At 37.5% G+C, this 20447-nt stretch overlaps 1 protein-coding gene across 22 annotated transcripts in view; it reads left to right on the top strand.

Moving 5' to 3' along the window:
* ATE1 (arginyltransferase 1) overlaps positions 1 to 20447 on the top strand; it is a 189366-nt gene that overhangs the window by 132823 nt on the left and 36096 nt on the right. For 15 of the 22 annotated variants that reach the window (XM_063670354.1, XM_063670358.1, XM_063670353.1 and 12 more), the window contains one exon: positions 6815 to 6935. In XM_063670354.1, coding sequence (XP_063526424.1) covers positions 6815 to 6935 — 121 coding nt within the window. Of the gene's footprint in view, positions 1 to 6814; positions 6936 to 14303; positions 15095 to 20447 lie in introns of those variants that run through there. The other 7 variants (XR_010127483.1, XR_010127484.1, XM_063670356.1 and 4 more) reach the window with 6 other exon arrangements.

Here is a 20447-nt window from a genome sequence, read left to right as displayed (position 1 = left end):
TTCTAACTAGTTACAGCTTAACTGAGGGAAAGTCTCTTAGTGTTATTTGCTGTGTTTTAATTAGAAGTAAAAGACATTCGTCTACTTTAAAGTATCTCTGCTGAAATTATTACTAATTGTGAAATCCAATTTTTCCACATACATATATCCTTTTATACCTCTGTTCATTGTTATCCAGTAAGATATGATAGTGAGATAACTTTTAACCTCTGGCTATCAGAATGATTTTAATTTTTAGGCTGAATTCTATTACATTTTGTTAAACTAAGATATTTTCCATGTAATTTATTTTGTGATTCTTTTATAGGGTTAGAAATTGGATCAGTATGATAATGCTCTTCAAATTACAGGCTAAAGCGTGCAAGTGAGAAGAATGCCTTTGTTCATTCCATTAACCAAAAACCAAAAGTATATAATCTCCTCTTCCAGAAGACACAGTCTTTTTTAATAGAAATAGAGCAGGAAGTGCATTTAGCTAGGGTGTTTTTCTTCTCCTTTCAATGTTTTAGATTTAACTTTGGCATTTCCTAGATTTTCATTCTATGACAACCTAGTAAAATTAATTGAAATATTATGAGGCCATATTTTAATTTTTTTGGTGGGGGGAGGTATAGTATAATTTGAGTCTTACAAATAGTCTAAGTGGTTTTCATTAAAGAAAAAAACCATTGAATATTCAGCTCTACTTTGTGTAAAACATTAACTCTTCTGTGGTAACTGAAAATATAGACGCGTGTAGGTAGTTTGTTTTATTTTGTTTTTAAGTTTTGTTTTCCAGTTCTAAAACAGTTTGTAAATAGTTGCAGAAGTTAAAATAGTTTGGTGAAGTCAGGAATCATAGGATTTGCTGAACTTACTTTCCCTTTGAGGGCTTTGAATTCACTGATGATCTCTCACCAAAAAAAAGTTTAATTAATAATAAAAAGTAAGCATCCCTTCTCTATTTTTAGTATTTTTAAACGTTATTTTTTAACTTTTTCAGGCATCTTATCTTGAACTATGTTATCCTCTATGGTAGCCTTCCCTCTTGAAATAGGTGCCCTTGCTTGGTAAGATTTCCTTTTGTTCTTGCTGGACGGCTGAATTTCTGAGGACTTGCAAAGGGTGTCTAGCAGTCATCTTCTAAAATTGTGGATTGAAAGAACTCTCCAAAAAATTGTGAGATAAGCCCTGTCAGACCAATTACATTTTCAAAATTTTGAGTACTTAGAAAATCTGTGGTAACTCATTTCTTCTTATTTACAAAAAGTCAGCACCCTAGGAAAGAATTAATCTGCTTTTACCTCTTTGTTCCAGTCTGAATGAATGTACTTAGAGGTTGATTAAATATTTTTTCTTCTGACCATGGGAAACTATGTCCAAATCCTTAAGTAATTACATTCTTCATACAAACATTTCTCATTTTCTTATACTAGCTGGAGAGGCAGGGTAGCTTTCAACTCCCTGTGTTTTCATTTGTGTGATGGTGACTATGAATTGAGCTTTAAGCACTTTGGTCATTTAACTCTCGCCCAGCTTAGTTTAGAAAGCATAACATTTCAAAGTGGTTTATTTCATAAATCTCAATTCTTTGACGGCTTGTGAGAATATCTGAAACACTGAAATAAGCCTGTACTTAGAAGAAAAATAATGTTTTCACCTAGTCTAAAAACGTGATTTCAGATGACGAGCAGAAGTTAAAATGTATGCATTTATGGTCTTTGAGTGAGATAAACTGAGTATTTAAAGAGTTAAAAAATGAAATATCATTGTATGAGCAGGTATTACCTTCTTAGAGCACTGTGAAAATTTAGAAACTTGGGACAGTTGTACACTGTCGTATTTTTTATGTTTTATGCATACTTCATCTTTATCCAGCTTTGTCACTCCCAGTAGGTTGTGAATTATCGAGAGGCATGCATTTGTTCATCTTTTTGTTCCAGCCTTTAGTGCCTGTTACATAGTGAGGATTTATGTAATGTTCATTGACTAAGTATTCTTTTTTAAAAAATTTTTTATTTTTATTTTTTTTGAGACAGAGACTCACTCCATTGCCCAGGCTGGAGTGCAGTGGTGCGATCTTGGCTCACTGTAACCTCTGCTTCCCGGGCTCAAGCAATTGTTGTGCCTCAGCCTCCAGAGTAGCTGGGATTATAGGCACGCATCACCACGCCCGGCTAACTTTTTTATTTTTATTAGTGATGGGGTTTCGCCATGTTGGCCAGGCTGATCTCAAACTCTTGGCCTCAAGTGATCTGCCTGCCTCGGCCTCCCACGGTTCTGGGATTACAGGCATGAACTACCGCCCCCAGCCGACTAAATGTTCTTGATGGTCAGCGCCATTGTTAAATCTAGACACTGGGTTCAGGTGGCTGTTGATGAATCTGCATATCCACAAGTTTTATGTTATTAAGGAAAACAGGCTCTGTTTTAACCTTAAGGACTCAAAAGTTGATGTCCAATCACCCCCATCTCCACCCTCGATATTTGTCCTGTGCTTTTTTTGCCAGTGAGCGTCAGTTCCACCTTATATTAGAAAATGGGGCCATTCGTATGTTTAAGGTAGTATGTTGTTTTTTGAGATGACACATATGTTCTCTTTTTTTTACCAGACATTCTTGGTATTCTCTTCTCCTTTTTTTTGGAGACAGGGTCTTTGGCACCTGATCTGGAGTGCAGTGACACAATCACTGCTGACTATTGCCTCTACCCTCCTGGGCTCAAGTGATATTCCCACCTCAGCCTCCCAAATAGCTGGGACTATAGGTGTGTACCACCATGCCTAGCTAATTAAAAAAATTTTTTTGTAGTGATGGGGTCTCACTGTGTTGCCCAGCCTGGGTATTCTCTTCTTTTATGTTCTGCTGTAACAATGATCAAGATATGCTATTCCATTTTTATTAGTGTTTCCTTATTTGTGTTGGTAATATTTTTGTACCAAATTCAGAATCCTAGAACAATTAAGTAAAATGAGCCAGAAAATTCTACAAATGAAGAGTGATGAGGGGGAATTAAATCTCCAAGATGTTAAAATATAATATAAAGCTTTAATAGTTAAAACTATGTGGTACTGGTACTTGATAAGACAGGTCAGTATAACAGAATACGTAGAAAGTCTTGAAAGAGATTTCCCTATATATGGGAATTCAGTAAGTTACCAGATTAGCAGGGGAAATGAAGATTGTTTTAAAAATGATGCTGAGGTCACTGAATAAACATTTGAAAGAAATTAAGTTGCATTATTTTTGTATACCTTATATCACAATACATTCCAGATGGAGCATAAATGTAAATGTAATATTATGAAACCATGAAAGTACTAGAAAAAATATGAAAGTATGCTTTCATAACCTTGAAAGTGAGGGTGGCCTTCTTAATTATTGTGTAAACCCAGAGGCCATTTTTAAAAATGATCGATTTGACCACACATCAGATTTTCATGTGGCATAGAGTGTGGCATAGAAAGTCAGAAGATATATAAACTTATGACATATTTTACAAACCAAGGGCTTAATATATAAGGAGTTCTTAATATATAAAGAATTGTTTAATAAGAAAAGGCCAGCAATTTAACAATAAAATGGGCCAACTTTATGAAAAAGAAAAATGCAAATTCCTCTAAATATATGAAGATACATAATGCTAATTAAAACCACATGAAATTTCATTTTTTAGAACAGCAAAGATTGAAAGTTTTGATAGTATACTGTCTTGGTAAGGATGTGAGGGAAATCAACTTGGGAGCATAACGTTGCTGATAAGAATGTAAAATGGCACAACTTCTGTGGAAAGTCATTTGACACTATAAAAGTTAAAATCCTTTTACGCAACATTCCCAGTTGAAGGTATTTATCCTGGGCATATTCACAAGTGATATATGTACAGGAATATTTATATTTTATCAAGTGTTTCACCATTTTAAACCAACAAATATGTAAGTTCTAATTAGTCCAAATCCTTACCAAAACTTGTTTCTTCCATCTTTTTAAAATTTAGCCATTCTAGTGGACGTGCAGTGATAATTTGTTATGGTTTTAATTTGCATTTCTGGTAACTGACAACGTTGAACATCTCTTCACATGCTTATTAGGCATTCATATATCTTTGGTGAAGTGCTTAAGTGATTTGCCTTTTTTAAAAAAATGGATCGTGTTCTTATTATTGAGTTGTTATAATTCTTTATATATTCCGGATACAAGTCTGTTTTTTAATACATGTTTTGTCAAAATTTTCTCCCAGTTTTTGGCTTTCCTATTTATTTTCCTAGTAGTTTTTTTGAAGATAATTTTGAGGAAGTGTAGTTCATCAGTTTTCTTCCTCTATGGTTGGTGCGTTTTGTTTACAAAAGAAAACTTTTATACTTCCAGGTCAAGAAAATTTAGTCCTTTTTTTCCCCAGAAGTTTTATATCTTTAGCTTTTATATTTAGCCTTTTTTCCATCAGATTTGCAAAGTGATCTATAACCAAGAAGGAAAAAATAGATTTAGAAGCACAGCTTTAGAATGCTGTCTAGTTTTCTGATTCATGTCCTTTCCCCCAGTAAAACTGTTTCTGAGTTAATGGAGATGATGCCATTGTTTTTGATAAGATAGATAGCAGTGAAATATCTGGCTTTATAACACTTCCTAAGTAAATCCTCAGTTCATTCCTAATTCTGTGTTTGAATATTGTTAGATGCGTCTGCAGACCACCTGGAGCTGCCCCTTGTAGATGGCCTTCTACTGCTGTAGGGCAGTGAGGCAGCAACAGTGCAGTGAGCACTCCAGGAAAGCTGAGTCAGAGACCTGACTTCTGGTCTTCACCCTGTTATCTGCTCCTATGGGAATAGAACAAAACTCTCCCTCTTATCCAGCAAGCCTTCCCATTTCATCTAGAAGAAAATTCCAAACATCTGACTGCTGCCCAGAATGTCCCCCAGAATCTGATTCCAACCCACTGTTCCATCGCTGTGGTGCCCTGCCATTTCCTGTTCCTTGGAGTTTTCTACTTGGCCCAACTCTGTGTCTTTGTTTATGCCATTCCCTTTATCTAGATTGTTCTCATTTCTTTTCATCCTACCCTAGGCTTAATTCAGTCAGTCTTTTAAGTCCTCGATAAAACCCCATATCCTCCTTGAACCTTCTCCCAGCCACTCAAACAGGAAAGAATGTTTCCTCACATTTTGTCGATGTATAGCCTCTCTTGTTGGCTTCCAGACTTCTGAATGCTTTGCGAGCTACTAGGACGTGGTGTTCATTTTATATCTATGCTTCATATGGTGACTCACACAGCACCTGGTACAGAGCCTTTCTGTTGTACAGCATCACTGCCGAGCTCTTAAGCTGTATTCTTTGTAACGAGTTTTGCACTGGTGTTTTTCAAACTCTGTGGTGTGACTCATTTGTTGCTTGTAAAAGCAGTTTTGGTGGTTCAAGAGCAGCATTTTTTGAAAAATGAAATAAAGTAAACTAGAACATAACATGGGTAAGCATTGTATACTAAAAGGTTTGTTTCTGGTTTTGTGTTTGCAAATATGTTTACTAGGCTGTGTTATAGAGTATATTTTGTACTATGGGTTGTAGTAAAAAAAAAAATTGAAAAACACTATACTAGATTTTAACCTCTATAATGAGTTTTAAAATTTAGAAGAGAGACACTTGGAATTTTAAATAAGCTCAAAGAATACAAAACATTGATAGTTATGAAAATTTTCACGAAATGTTTCAAATAATTTGTACCATCTTCATTATCCCCATTAAGTGAATGATTTTTTTCCTTTAGCATCTATTGTATAGTCTTTGTGTTAGATTTGAGGTGTATAATTGGATTATAAAAATATAAATTGGCCGGGCGCGGTGGCTTGTGCCTGTAATCCCAGCACTTTGGGAGGCTGAGGCGGGTGGATCACCTGAGGTCAGGAGTTTGAGACCAGCCTGGCCAGCATGGTGAAACCCCCTCTCTACCAAAAATACAAAAATTAGCCTGGTGTGGTGGCATACACCTGTAATCTCAGCTACTTGGGAGGCTGAGACAGCAGAATCACTTGAAAACAGGAAGCAGATGTTGCAGTGAGCCAGGATTGCACCATTGCACTCCAGCCTGGGTGACAGAGCAAGAATCTGTCTCAAAAAAAAAAATATATATATATATATATGTATGTATGTATGTATGTATGTATGTATGTATATATATGTATATACGTATATATATATGTGTACACATAAAATTTTTAAATGGGATTTTTGAAGAAAGTTTAGTGGATTATCAGATGTTTCCCTGAAACTTCTGTTTCTTAAACTTCTCTTTATTATATGTTTATCAGTTTAGATTGCTTATAGAAGTATATTGATAAAACAGTACTTTCTACTACGTTAGAGCAGAATGAATATTATCAACTGAGTCTACAAATCACAAATTAAAAAATTTGTCATTAAGGATAGTGAAATTCCATGTTGAAAAATAAGTTCATTTTATACAGTGCTCTAATACATGAAAAGAAACTTCTCTTTGTTAATTAACTAGTATTTAAAAGACAATTTTGAAACTGGTTATTCTCAAGTCAGCTCAGCAAGAATCACATTGAATATTTCTTCCAAAAGGGAGTAAAAACTCGAATTTTCCAAATCAACACAGGGATCCTAAGTCGTGGTGTTTAACTTTCAGAGAGCCTTGAGTCAAAGGTGCTTTCATGAGATGGGAAAACTATCAGCTACAAGGTTGCTTAGTATTTACAGTAAAACAGTTTCTGGTTGACTTTTAAGTTTTTGCTTTAAACCTTTCCTAGAGCCCTCATCACTATATCTCTGGCATTGCTGTGTTAATAATGCCTCTGCCTTTTTCCTTCACCTTTCTTCAGGGTCAGTATAGACCTTCTGATTTGCTGTGCCCTGAGACATATGTTTGGGTACCCATTGAGCAATGCCTGCCTTCACTTGAAAACTCCAAGTACTGCCGTTTCAACCAGGACCCAGAAGCAGGTATGTTTGGAGCTGAGCTCAGCTGGAAATCATTGGCTTTGTTTTTATGATCCGTGTGTGTGGCTGTGGCTCTTAACAGGGTCCAGGTAGCTTTGTATGTTATAGAGTATGCTGTGCATGAGTGTGTATATGTGTGTGTGTGTGTGTGTGTGTGTGTGTAAGATAGAGGAAGACTTTGCACATGCACACAAACTCACACTCACAGTTTGGCACAAAATTAAGAAACCTCACGTGCTTGTGCCACTTACTGACCTGGCTTCTCCCATTAGATTAGTTTTTATATGCTTTGAGGGGCTGATATCAATATCCATATCTTTTCCGATTAGCACAGTGCCTAAAAATTGTCTGCTAGATGGATTATTTAGTCAATGTAGAGAAGATGGAAATATTGACCAACTGGACCGAATAAAGTTGTAGGATGGTTTCATGGAGGCAAACAGACTGTAATGGATTTTGTGACAATACTTTTTTGACTTTCTTCTTACATCTCTGGCGTACCCCTCCAGTATAGTCCCAGCCATATTTTGTTCCCCATTGTTCCCCCTTTGGATGTTCTGTGTACTAAGAGTATATATGGACATTGAAAGTATATCCCTGGCTGGGTGCAGTGGCTCACACCTATAATCCCAGCACTTTGGGAGGCTGAGGCAGGCAGATCACGTGAGGTCAGGAGTTCGAGACCAGCCTGGCCAACATGGTGAAACCCCCTCTCTACTAAAAATACAAAAATTGGCCGGGAATGATGATGGGTGCCTGTTAGCTAGTCAGGAGGCTGAGGCAGGAGAATCGCTTGATCCCGGGAGGTGGAGGTTTCAGTGAGCTGAGATTACGCCATTGCACTTCAGCCTGGGCGACAGTGTAAGACTCTGTCAAAAAAAAAAAAAAAAAAAAGCATAGCCCTGGAGTTAGGCTTCCTGGATTCAGATCCTGGCTTCATGATCAGCTGGTAAACTGTATGCCCTTAGGCAATTTAATAATCTCCCTGGTCTCAGATTTCTCACTTTTAAAATGGAGATAATAATAGGACCTACTAGCTGTAATGAGGATTAAAATGAGATAAACATGCTAAGAACAGCCCCCTATTACTGTTTTTTGGTGATCAGTAGCCAAATTAGAATGCTGCATCCCATATCTGCCACAAACTTTTGTCTGCATTTACTTTTATTTACCGTGATCCCTCTGTCTGCAAAATCGTGCAGTTTTGTTTACCTCCCTGTGGTCTAAGTACCACTCACAGTTCAAAGTAGCCCTCCTCCCCACAGCCCTTGTAGTCCTCACGGCATTTAGCCGTGGCTTTGTAAGACAGGCACGGGTGCTGATGCTCTCAGGAAGGGTTGCATTAAGTTGGCATGCTTGTCTTCCCCTTAAAGTTCCTTGATATTCTCAGTTGTGCTTAATTAAACTTTGAGGCCTAACAGAACCCCACCACAGAGGAGATGCCTGATCCATATTTCTTAAGAGTATGAACGTTTTTCTAGCTACCACCCGTTGTCTAAGTTCGGGAAAAAAGAAGGAAAGATCAGTGGAAAGGCTGGAGGAGAAGAGAGGAGTAGATGGAGCAAAACCAAATGAAAGATAAGGGGGTGGGGAAAGGGATGCAGTAACTTCTTCAGTTCTAAGATGTACATTTGTTTCACAAATCAGGTTTTTTGTGTAAAAAAATTGGCCCATGTAATGTATTTTGTTATCTCCTTGAAAAGCTGTTATGAAATCAAGAGTGACTCTTTCTTACACCTGTTGATACCGTAGAACCTGATGACGAGTGACCATAGGGACCCAGCTGACTCATATGCCAGGTACCCTGGCATTAGCCCCTGTTTTTCTAGATGTTTAGGTTTCCTAGAATAACCAGAGTTTTATAGTTCCCACACCTGAAATTATTAGTCAGCGTCTGATAGTTTCATTCTGAGTGAAGTTACACCTCATTGATCAGATATGTTGCTTAAAAACAAACATTAAATTTGTCAATCAGTTTTGGAGTCAGGCTCAAAGCCAAAGGCAATAGTATTATAAGAGAAAGCATATACTTATCTACTCTCCTCTCTTCCCTCAAAAAAAATTTCCCCTCTCGCTTTTTTAAGGTCAGTCAGTCCAGTCCCTATGATGAAAACTGCTGAACATCTTACCAAAAGATTTCATATTCACATATAAAACTGCTTCTGTACAAGTTGCATTCCAATAATATTATGATCCTAAATTTCTTACTCCCCAACTTATAGCTTCACCTTCTTTTTTTCCTTATTGATCAGTTTTAAAGGTTGCATTTCTTCTTACATGATACTTGGAAACTAAACAAATTCTCCTTCTATGAAGTTGAGAAGGTGACTGAGTAATCTCCATCCGTCAAATAGACATTCAAGTAAACATTCATGTTAATAGATTTTAAAATTATTTTCCAGAATAAATACTAACAAACATGGCAAAAAAGATTTAAAGTCTTATAATGACCATTTTTGTCAAGAACATACTATATCCTGGTGAGCGATGAATATATTGTATGTTCTTTTCCTGTAACTAGTAGGTTACATTTCTTATGGCAGTAGCTTTAGCTCTTAACATTGTTTAGAATTCATTTACAAAACTCAGGAGTAAATTTCTTTGAGAATAAGTGCTTCGAAGAAATTGAAGATCTTTTTTTCATATGCTGAATCTGTGGAACTTTCAAGAGAATACCACACAGTTTTATCAGTATTGAATATCACAGTCCAGACACTATTTGAAATCAGACTTATATCCTGTGGTTTTAGGAAATTAAAATGCAGTTACATGCTGGAATGTATTCAGCCTGCTGTGAAACATGGTCATTTGAGGTTTAAATGGCAATCTGTGAGAAACGGTTCTCTTCTCTGGGGCCAGTTTTACTTTTACATGACCCGAACTTTGACTCAGAAAATAGAGCTTAACACGGGCAATAATTGTTGTTCGTCAGCATGGTGCTTTTTTCACTAAATCTTGTTTCTCTTTCCAGCTGTTGAGTAGTTAAATTACTTTGCAAAGGCACAGTTGATCACTATAGGCTTCAGTTAAACCAACTGTGGCTTCAAGATGTGTCACTGGCCAGTGTTAAGGAAAATCACGTTTTCCCCCTATCCTTTTGTATATGCTACTTTGCGGTACCGTCGGGGGAGGGATTGACAAGCTGCGATAACTTAGAAAATTCTAAAGAAATCCTTTTGTTCTTAAATAAGTCCTTTGTTTTTCAATGCAGGACTTCTGCCTACTTCAAAGAAAGGGGTTCAAAAGTTTCTCAAATGATTTTTAAGTAAAAGTCTGTTAGATTTTTTAAATTAGTAACTGAATATGTATAGATTTCAAAAGTTCTGTACACATATATGTATACACATATCTGTGTGTATTTTTTTAAAACCTAAACAAGAATATTCTGCATCCTTATGTTGTCGTTTTTACTTAATACTTTGTGTTACTTCTTACTTTTGATAAGGTAGAAACTTGCTTTTGGTAAAAAACAATTTGACCATTAATTTGGTCTTAAGAAAACAAATGCTGCTACCCTATGATGCCCAGTGTCTAATAAAGATTTTTTTTTTTTTTGAGGCCAGGCTGGTGTGATCTTGGCTCACTGCAGCTTCTGCCTCCAAGGCTCAAACGATCCTCCCGCCTCAGTCTCTTAAGTAGCTGGGACTACAGGTGCACATCACCATGCCTGGCTAATTTTGGTATTTTTTGTGGAGGTGGAGTTTTGCCACGTTGTGTAGGCTTGTCTTGAACTCCTGGACTCAAGCGATTCACTCACCTTGGCCTCTGAAAGTGCCAGGATTATAGACGTGAACCACCGTGCCCAGCCAATACAGATGATTTACAGAAAAGCATTGTTATTTTTTGTAATATTTTGTAATTGGTTTAGAGTCATAATAGATAAACTATGATTTGATTTGACTCTTAATGTTGGGCAAACATTATATTATCATTGGTATTAAAATCCTTGGTTCCAGATTTAAAAAAAAAAAAAAAAACTTTCTTGAGCATATGCTGTCTCCCAAGCACTATCCTATGATTTCCCCTGTTACTCATTTTATCCTGAAAACATAATTGAACATTTCATATTGACCCCTCAAATATTTTTTGTCACAAAAATAACAGGTAACGTTTGTTTTAATCAGGATAAAAAATAATTTAAATTCAAATACTGCTCTATACTTCTTATAATACTTATTTTTAGTATTCATTTCAAGGGGGCGACTAAGAATAATTTTTATTTCTATTTGTAATTATAGTAGGATATATATTTTACCAGAGTAGTTTACATTTCATTCTGTTCTATACATTGAAATGTTCACAAAAAATCTTACAACTTATTTTTAATGTAGCTAAATCATTCATTATCAGTAAGGATATCAAATTTAAATTTGCTATAAAGAGACTAGTCCCTAAACATGATTTAGTGCTTTATCAATTTACCCAGGATAGTGAATTTCTAACACACCTTAATTCTTCCCAGCAGTTGCTGAAAATCTAAACTAATGTAAAGAAGCTTGTACCTAGTGTGAGCCCCAGAAACTCTGAGGTTCTAATCTATATTGTGTTTTTGCTGTTTAAATAGGCCTCTTTCTTTTCTTCTCTCTCTACTCTGTCCATCATTCTTGCTGGCATGGTACCCTGCCATTTTTTTTATACTTTCATAGTTTCTCTAGCATATGCCCACAGAAAAAGTAAGTCCCACTCTGACCTTGATTGTCTGTGGAAGAACCAGGTTCAGGAAGCATGCTGTCCTGCGTTCATTCATCTGTTTCTCCAAGCCTGGCACCACTTCCCAAGTGCTGTGTTGATGGACCCTCAAAAGGGTATACCTAAGCCAAAATGTCATTTTCATCACTGGGAAACAGTGCCTAGTGAGAAAGCAACTTCCTAGGGCCCCTTAAAAAGGTGCTGCAGTAATAACTCATGACTAAGTAGATAGTATCTTTCCTAATTATTTTAGATGCAGAATTCAGCTTTTTTTTTTAATACTTCTGAAGGTAAAATTGTTTTCATATCTGCATTTGAGGTCGAACTACCCACTTCAAGTTGCAAAATGAATGATGTTGCTTGCTGAATACTTAATAAACATATAATCTTTGTTGCCAATAAAGATGGTGGTGCTTGGGTGTAGCCAGCTGGAAGTAGAATCACTTGTACACTATTATGTGCTATAAAGGAAACCATTCAAACAAGAAAATGTCTTGGAAATTTGGCTCCCAAATTTGGTGGATCTGGAGAATGTATTTTAATATGGAAAATATGGACAGGCTTCTAATTTTTCGGTTTACTTTCTCTCCTCTTAAAAATATCACTCTATTGTATTATTACTATTTTTTTTCGTTTTTTGCGATGGAGTCTTGCTCTGTCACCCAGGGTGGAGTGCAGTGGCGTGATACCAGCTCACTGTAGCCTCTACCTCCCGGACTCCAGCAATACTCCTGCCTCAGCCTCCTGGGTAGCTGGGATTATAGGCGCAAGCCACCATACCCAGCTAATTTTGTATTTTTAGTAGAGATGGGGTTTCACCATGTTGGCCAGGCTGGCCTCAGGTGATCCACCCGCCTCTGCATCCCAAAGTGCTGGGATTACAGGCGTGAGCCACTGCACCCGGCCTGTATTATTACTATTTTTTTTAGCCACTTATTCTCAAAGATATATTATGTACAATTTAGTATGGTGCTAACATGACTCTTGGTTTAAAAAGATACTAGACTTCCCTAGTTTGCATGATCTTTTAGTGAAAACACTAAGAAACAATAATACAGGTTTTTGCTACAATATTTGGTGTGTGTGACTGAAGTATAATGTTTTACTTGTTTGCATTTTCTACTTGAAAATGTGAAAACTAAGATGTCTTAAGATAAAATTCAACAGTTGTTCTCATTTTAAAAGATTGCTTTAAAGCCAGTCTTGCAGAGAAATTTTAAAACATACTATTTTATAAATTTTTACCAGCCAGTCTTTGCTCAATAAGCCTTGCATGAGCAGTGAGCCAATGGCTGAAATTTGTTAGAGCGCTGGCCAGACAGGTTTGAAAAGCAGACTTAAGATTTCCATTTAGCAACTAAGTAATATTTCTCTAATCCCTTTCTTTTTTCTTGTAGAATAGGTTTTAAAATTTCAAAGGAAGTGCCAGGCAAGGTGGCTCACACCTGTGATCCCAGCACTTTGGGAGGCTGGAGGCCAGGGTGGGAGAATTGCTTGAGCCCAGGAGTTGGAGTTTATAGTGAGCTGTGATCGCACCACTGCACCTCAGCCTAGGCAAGAGAGCAAGACCCTGTCTCAAAACCAAAAAAAAAAATTTTCCCCCAAACAAGCAGTTCCTTTTATAGTTACTCATTTATTTCATTTAATTCTGTAGTAAATAATAGAAATCATTTTAGTAAGCTCAAAAATATCGTGATGCTTTAGAGCATGGCTATAAATGTTAGTTACACTTGCTTTGCGGCATCTTAGAGTGCTGCTTCATTTGTTTGTATGGAAAAGTGACATTTTTAAATATTTTAAGGGAGTTGTCCAAATGCCAATTAAAAAATAAAAATAAAGCCCATACCAGCTATTTAAGTGCTGGTTGAACTACAGAGTTTTATTGAAAATAAGATATCATCAGTTTTCAGCTTTTTATTTTACGTACCATTAAAAAAAAAAGTGCTGCCAGTTAGACTATGACTCCATCGGTTGGAAGATGCATGTGGGTTTTTGAGCTGTTGAAGTGTATTAAAGTGAGAATCTTAATATAGCAGAACCATGGTTCAGCCTGTACACTATAATACCTAGCAAAGCTATGGAGTGTTTAGGAGACTTGGTGTTTCTATTTTAAGGAGCTTTATGACATCTTAATTCTAAGCATTAAACATAATATAGATGGAGTGTGCTTTTATGTTTCAGAGTTTGAGGGTATTGAGTTTAGATACTTTTATCTAAAAAATAAGATTACCACTATTGATTAATGATAATAGAGTTCTTATAATATACTGATCTAGGAACAAATACTGTACTTTTAAAATTTCAAGAAAGCATGTAACTACCTCACAAGGATATTTTATTTTGATGAAAGTAAAAAACATAGGTATGAGCTGAGAGGAGCGTAAAAAGAAAGAAAAAATTGTAAAAAACTTTTTACTACTGTATTAGGGTTCCCTAGAGGGACAGAACTAATGGAATAGATTATATAAAGGGGAGTTTATTAAGTATTAACTCACACTATCACAAGGTCCCACAGTAGGCCGTCTGCAGGCTGAGGAGCAAGGAGAGCCAGTCCGAATTCCGAAACTGAAGAACTGAGAGTCCGATGTTTGAGGGCAGGAAGCATCCAGTACGGGAGGAAGATGTAGAATGGGAGGCTAGGCCAGTCTCTCTTGTCACATTTTCTGCCTGCTTATATTCTAGGTGCACTGGCAGCTGATTAGATTGTGCCGACCCAGATGAAGTAGGTCTGCCTTTCCTGGCCCACTGACTCAAATGTTCATCTCTTTTGGCAACACCCTCACAGACACACCCAGGATCAGTACTTTGCATCCTTCAATCCAATCAAGTTGACACTCAGTATTAACCATCACAACTACTGAAAAAGCGTTAAAATTCTGTAAACATTAATGATCTTCCTGCATCCTGTTTATAAGCAAATTTGAAATTTAAAAAATTTATGTGATGTTAGAAGGCAGCAATAAATGTAGAAAATTAAAAACTTTGCTTAGCCAATAAATTCAGTCATCTCTGACAGTTAATGAATGATTATACATTAAATACATATAGAAGGGGGCAAAAGATGGGTATCCTAGGATATCATCAAGCTGTTCATCAGCTTTAAAATTTCCACATTTGATTGAACATTTTCATGCCTTGTGAATTATCTGTAAATATTTTTTGTTTAACTGTGGCTTTATGGAAACACAACGTTGAATCATTAGCTTAACTGAGAAAAATTCTTAAAGGATACTTGATGCTGTATTTTGGAAACCACGTAATTTGATATTCAATACAATGTCTGTTAGTAATGGGAACAGCTGACTCGCAGACAGACATAACAGTCCAAGATTTAAATCATTCACACCCAACTTCATAGAAGAATAGAGTCTCTGCATTTTTTTTTCCTGCAAGGTATTTTTAAACTATTTAGATTCTTTTTTGTGGATGTTAATACTTGGTCTCTTTGCAGAAAAATAAGCTATAACCTGAAGGTATGTGAAGTTCTGTTTATTTTATAGTGTTCTTTTATGTCATGCTAGCAAAATGTTTTTAATATAAATATGGAACCTGGGATAAGATTCTTCTTCTTGTAAGAAACGTATTTTCCTAGCTGGCATTTGTTTGAAATAGATATCATTCAAAGGAAATGGCTTGTTCATGCTTCTGTGCATCTTTCACTGATAATATAAAATCTGTCTGAAAATAAGAAGGGCATGTTGACAATAGGGAAAGAATTAAAGTTTCTGCTTTACTAACCCCTGTCAAAAAAGGAAAACCATAGTAAAGTTCTAAGCACTTCTCATGTTAAGGAGACTCTTAGCTTAGTTTCTCTCCAAAAGCAGATCTTGCAACATGGCCTTCCATTCAGGTTATTTATTTGGGAAATGGTCCCTTGGAACAGGAGTAGGGTCTAGGGAGAATAAACCAGGGAAGGAGGAAAAGTCAGTAGAAGGATGTGTTATTGTGTGATCCATCACTCTAAGGACTGGAGGTCAGTCCTTTTGAGACACCTGGTGTACATCTGAGGGGCCAAAGGAAGAAGGACTTATCTGCTGGCTTCCATTTTCCACTGGTTGATGGTATCCCATTGAGTGTTAATGCCTCTGCACTTGAGTGTGTGCGTGACAAATACAGAGCAGGCTCCTACATGTGTACCAGGCTGCTGCATCAGAAAGGCAGGAAGCAAGAGAGACAGACCTTGCCTACCTGCCTACCTTCCTTTACAGGACGGCACCATAGTTGCGGCATGAGTCAGAAGTGAGGCAAAGGGGATGAAAGGCAATGCCCAAGAGGTATCTAATACAGAAAAAAAAAAGTACAGACTGAGGTAGCATGTTGCCTTATGTCAGTTGATCATGTCAGTTGCATGGGGCCAAGAAGAGTAAGGACCCAAAACATGGGAAGGTATTGGACTCTAAAAACAAACAAACAAAAAGCTAGCTTAATTTGAAATAGAGGAGCCAACCAAAAATAGAAACATAAATTTAAAGAATTCATAAATGCATTCACTCAGCATGTATTTACTGAGCCAGGTATTATGCTAATGGGAGGTCCCTCAGGGAACCTAGTGATGACAGACAGTTATAAAACACACTCAGACAAGTGTGATAAGTAGCATGTGGGAGAAAGAAGAGGCAGTGAGTCCCCATAGGAGGGTCCTTATTCCAGAATTTGACGGGGTGTAGGAGGTCAGGGAAATCTGCTTGGATGAAGTCGCCTAAGTGAAGATTTCAACAGGGGATGGAACACAAGCACTAAGTGCTCCAGGTAGAGAACAACATATTCAGAAGGCCTGGTGGCAAAGAGTGCAGCTGGACTTTAGAGCAGGCCAGATGCAGCTGGCTAGTAAAGGGTTTTGTAAATCATGATAAGGAGTTGAGATTTTTATCCTGAAGGTAATGGAAGGCCATGAAGAGATCTTAAGCACTAGTGTGCATTGGCAGATGTGTTCTTTGACTCCACGTTGTGGAGAAAGCGTGGGAATTGGTTAAGAGCAGAGTTAAGAAGGATTTACTTGCAGTAATCTGAGCAAAAGATGATGATGGTCTGACAGACTAGGGTGATGGCAGTGGGCAATGGGGAGGAAATGGATGGATGCAAAAGACAGTCAAGAGACAGAACCCACAGAATTGGGTGATTAATTGTGTTTGGTGATGGGGAGGGAGAGAGTTTGTGAAGAGAGTTATGCAGGTTCTGACAGAAACTGAGTTAATGCTGACTTCTTTTCTGAAATGAGAAACAGGAGGTGGAGCAGGTTTTGCAGAGAAGAATGGTGAGTTCAGTTCTGGACATGTGGAAGTAAAGGTGTTTGTGAGACATCTGGTAGAGATGTCAAGGAGGCAATTGGACATGTAGGTCTGAAACTCTGATGAAATCTTGGAAGGAGCCACTAATTTGGGAGACGTGGTCCATGAGTGGCAGCCCTAAGAGTGAGTGAGATTGCCTTCTGGAGTGAAAAGCAGAGGACAGCCCCAAGGGCCCAGCATATAATGACTGAGCAGATGAATAATTCTATTGGAGGCCAGAGAGGGAAGAGGAAGCCCAGAGTGTGGGATCAAGAAAGCCACAGGATGCATTTTGCAGAAGCAGGAAGCAGTGACAGTGTCAGATTCTGCTGAGAGGACCTGAGAAACATCCTTTGACAATCTTGGTGAAGACCTGTTTTAGTTTTAGTGGGACTAGAATTGTGGCTTAAAAATAGCGTGAAAGTTAAGAAAGCCACCATAATGAAACTTGATTTTGAAGACACTGGCTAGAGTGGTAAGTCTGATGGAGGAAGGGGATGAGAGGTTTGAGCATTTTCAGAAGCTGATGGAGGTCAGGGAAAGGAAAGAGTAAAGATGTAGAAGAAAGATGAAAACACATCAGGGTCTCTGAGAAGGAATGTAGCATGAGAAAGATCAAGAACACAGATAGGAAGATTAGCTGTAGAGAGAAAGACCCTTCCTGTCTTAGGAGAGGATGAGGAAATGCTCAGTGGGAGTGAAGATAAAACATGGGTGTGGCAACTGTAGGTTGAGCACTTTCTCACTTGATGCCTTTACTCTTTCCATTGAAGCAGGTGCTGGTGAGGAGAGAGGTAAGAGATTTGAGCAAGTGTGTTAAGTAGCTGCTGAGAAGAATGAGGGATGGAGCTGATGGCCAGGCCTGGTTAAGACTAGTGGTGATGAAAACTATGTAGATGTGACGCTTCTTCAGCAACCCGGCTTTTCCAGGGTTGGGAACTTACCAGGCCATTGCAGGGAAAGAGCAAGAATTGAAGACTTATGACAAAGAAATTGTTCTGAATTCAGTTAGGAAGGAACTGAAGAGAGGATAAATGTACCAAGATGACATAGAAACGTCAAAGAATTGGAGGTCTCTATGAGAACTAGAGTAGTGGGGTATGTGAACAAGCTGGAAGGATAGGAAATGGTGTTGAGAGCGAGTGTCTGATTTTACTATTTCAGAGGTATGACAAGATGTGGCCATGGTATTGGGAAGCTAACGTAAGATTAAAGTGAAAGTCATTGAAGAAGACTGAGGCAGCCAAGACAACATCCACATTTTTTAGCAAAAGCTGGCCATGGCTGGGCGCAGTGGCTCACGTGAACCTGTAATCCCAGAACTTTGGGAGGCAGAGGCAGGCGGATCACCTGAGGTCAGGAGTTCAAGACCAGCCTGCTCAACATGATAAAACCCTGTCTCTACTAAAAAAATACAAAAATTAGCCAGGCATGGTGATGTGCGTCTGTAATCCCAGCTGCTTAGGAGGCTGAGGCAGGAGAGTCGCTTGAACCCAGGAGCTGGAGGCTGCAGTGAGCCAATGTCACGCCACTGCAGAGGAAACCTAGAGAGTGAAATCAACTCCAGCATGGGCGACAGAGCAGGACAATGTCTTAAAAAAAAAAAAAAAAAAAAAAAAAGCTGGCCACATCTGGAGGTTTTTGTTTCTTGGCGCCATTTAGGTGTAAGAACGGTAATGTCCTGAGTGACGATCCTTTTCATTTACCAAACGGTTCTAATGCTGCCAACCCCCAATGAACATAAAGGAGCATGAAGTGCCTCGTTTGTATCAATATATTATGGAGAATAAATAGAATACAGTTTTTTAGAGAAAGATACTTTCAGATGCATGTAATCCTTAGGGCATTAAATACGATGCACTCCATTATTTTTTGTTATTCTGTTTCAAAGAAATTGACTGTCTTGACCCAGTAAGATGATTTCATACCCCACTAAAAGATCACAACCTACAATGGAAAGATACTGGTTGTCTCAACTTTTAAAGCTGTGTGTTAGGTTTCCCAATTTGTGGGTGTACAGTTACTAACTGTTAAATGTGAGGTTTTCAGTGCCCATGAGCATGATTTTCCTTTGTAGGAAAGATGATTCCAAGGTTTCCTTTAATTTTAGAAATTAGTATTCAGCTCATTAAAGTAACAATCTGTTAAAGTAACATCTGTTTCTTCTTTAAAGGTTTAAATGCAAATTACAGATCTTATTTTCAATGTATAAGTCTTGCAAAATTTTAGCAATTATTTTTAAGGAGATTTTGAATAATGTTTGCATTTATGAAATCCCGATTAAATTTCTTTAAACATTTTAAGCTTCTTTTACAAACTTAATGTATTCAGTTTCCCTCTTAATTCAATTATCTGACAAAGTATTCTTATAAACGTAATGAATTACATTTATAGACACAATAAGCCTAAATTTCTACTTAGTTTGAAATCACAAGTCTAAATCAGTTTAGATTTAGATTTAGACACATAGCATTTCCTGTGGAATCACAAATTATTGTTTACGTAGAAAATCTTCCAGAGTGCACTATCCAACTACTGGAACTAATAAGTGAATTTTAGCAAGGTTGCAGGACATGAAAGTTAATATATAAAAAACCAATTGTATTTGTACATGACCAGGTGTCCCCCTGCATCACTATTCGGTCTGCTCCATGAAGCTGGCATCTCTTAAAGCCAAGAGGTTTCTATCTTGACTGCATGTGTATTTCCTTAGCTCTTAAGGTCTGTCCTTGATTTCCTTTTTAACTCTAAAGAGATTCGAACTTGATGGAATCCTGCATTCTGTCGTGTTCTTAGAATCACTCAAATCTTAGGGATATTGGAGTTATAGCCAGTTGAATTTTAGGTATCGCTCATGACATTTTCTGATTATTCATTTACAGCTTCCAAAATTATTCTATTCACATTAACATTATTTATACCTAATACTTGACCATTGCTGTATAATACCAGGTAACTGGAGCATGAACACTGAATGTTTTAGTGTTTAAACTAGAAATCTAAAGACGAGTTTTCTAGTCCTGCCAGTCATTAGCTTTGTGACTAGGCAGAACACAACTTCTCAGCCTCAGTTTCACTGTCTGTGAAGTGGGAAATTCAGACTACATAAGTTAAGATCCTAGTATGTTTTATGACCTCTGAATCTTTAAGTAGTTTGATTCCTTTGTGAGAATCAAACTACTTAAAAGCTAGAATGCATTACACAAATGTAAGATGTATGATTCCAGAGCACCCAAGTTAGTGTGTACCTACCTGTTTTCCATAACTGTGCTCAATTTCACCACACTGCCCTTTCATCCACCTTCTCTCTTCCTCACTGTTGTGATCAGAAGATGGAAGTTGCAGTTTTAGGTGAGGTCATGCCTAGAATAGTGTTTTCCAAACTCTCAACTGTAGTCCCCTGTAAGACATGCATTTTATATTGACATATAATACTCACTTTCATGTATCTGTGCACACGCGTGCGTGCGTGCACACGTACACAGCTAAAACAAAAATGTGCTAAATAGTACTCACCCTAACTCGTGTGGTACACTCTGGTAGTTTTGAATCTGTTCTA

This window comes from Pongo pygmaeus, chromosome 8 (assembly GCF_028885625.2).
Source record: "Pongo pygmaeus isolate AG05252 chromosome 8, NHGRI_mPonPyg2-v2.0_pri, whole genome shotgun sequence".
Classification (NCBI taxonomy): domain Eukaryota; kingdom Metazoa; phylum Chordata; class Mammalia; order Primates; family Hominidae; genus Pongo; species Pongo pygmaeus.
Note: the sequence above shows the minus strand (reverse complement) of the source record. Positions and strands in the feature narration are given on the sequence as shown.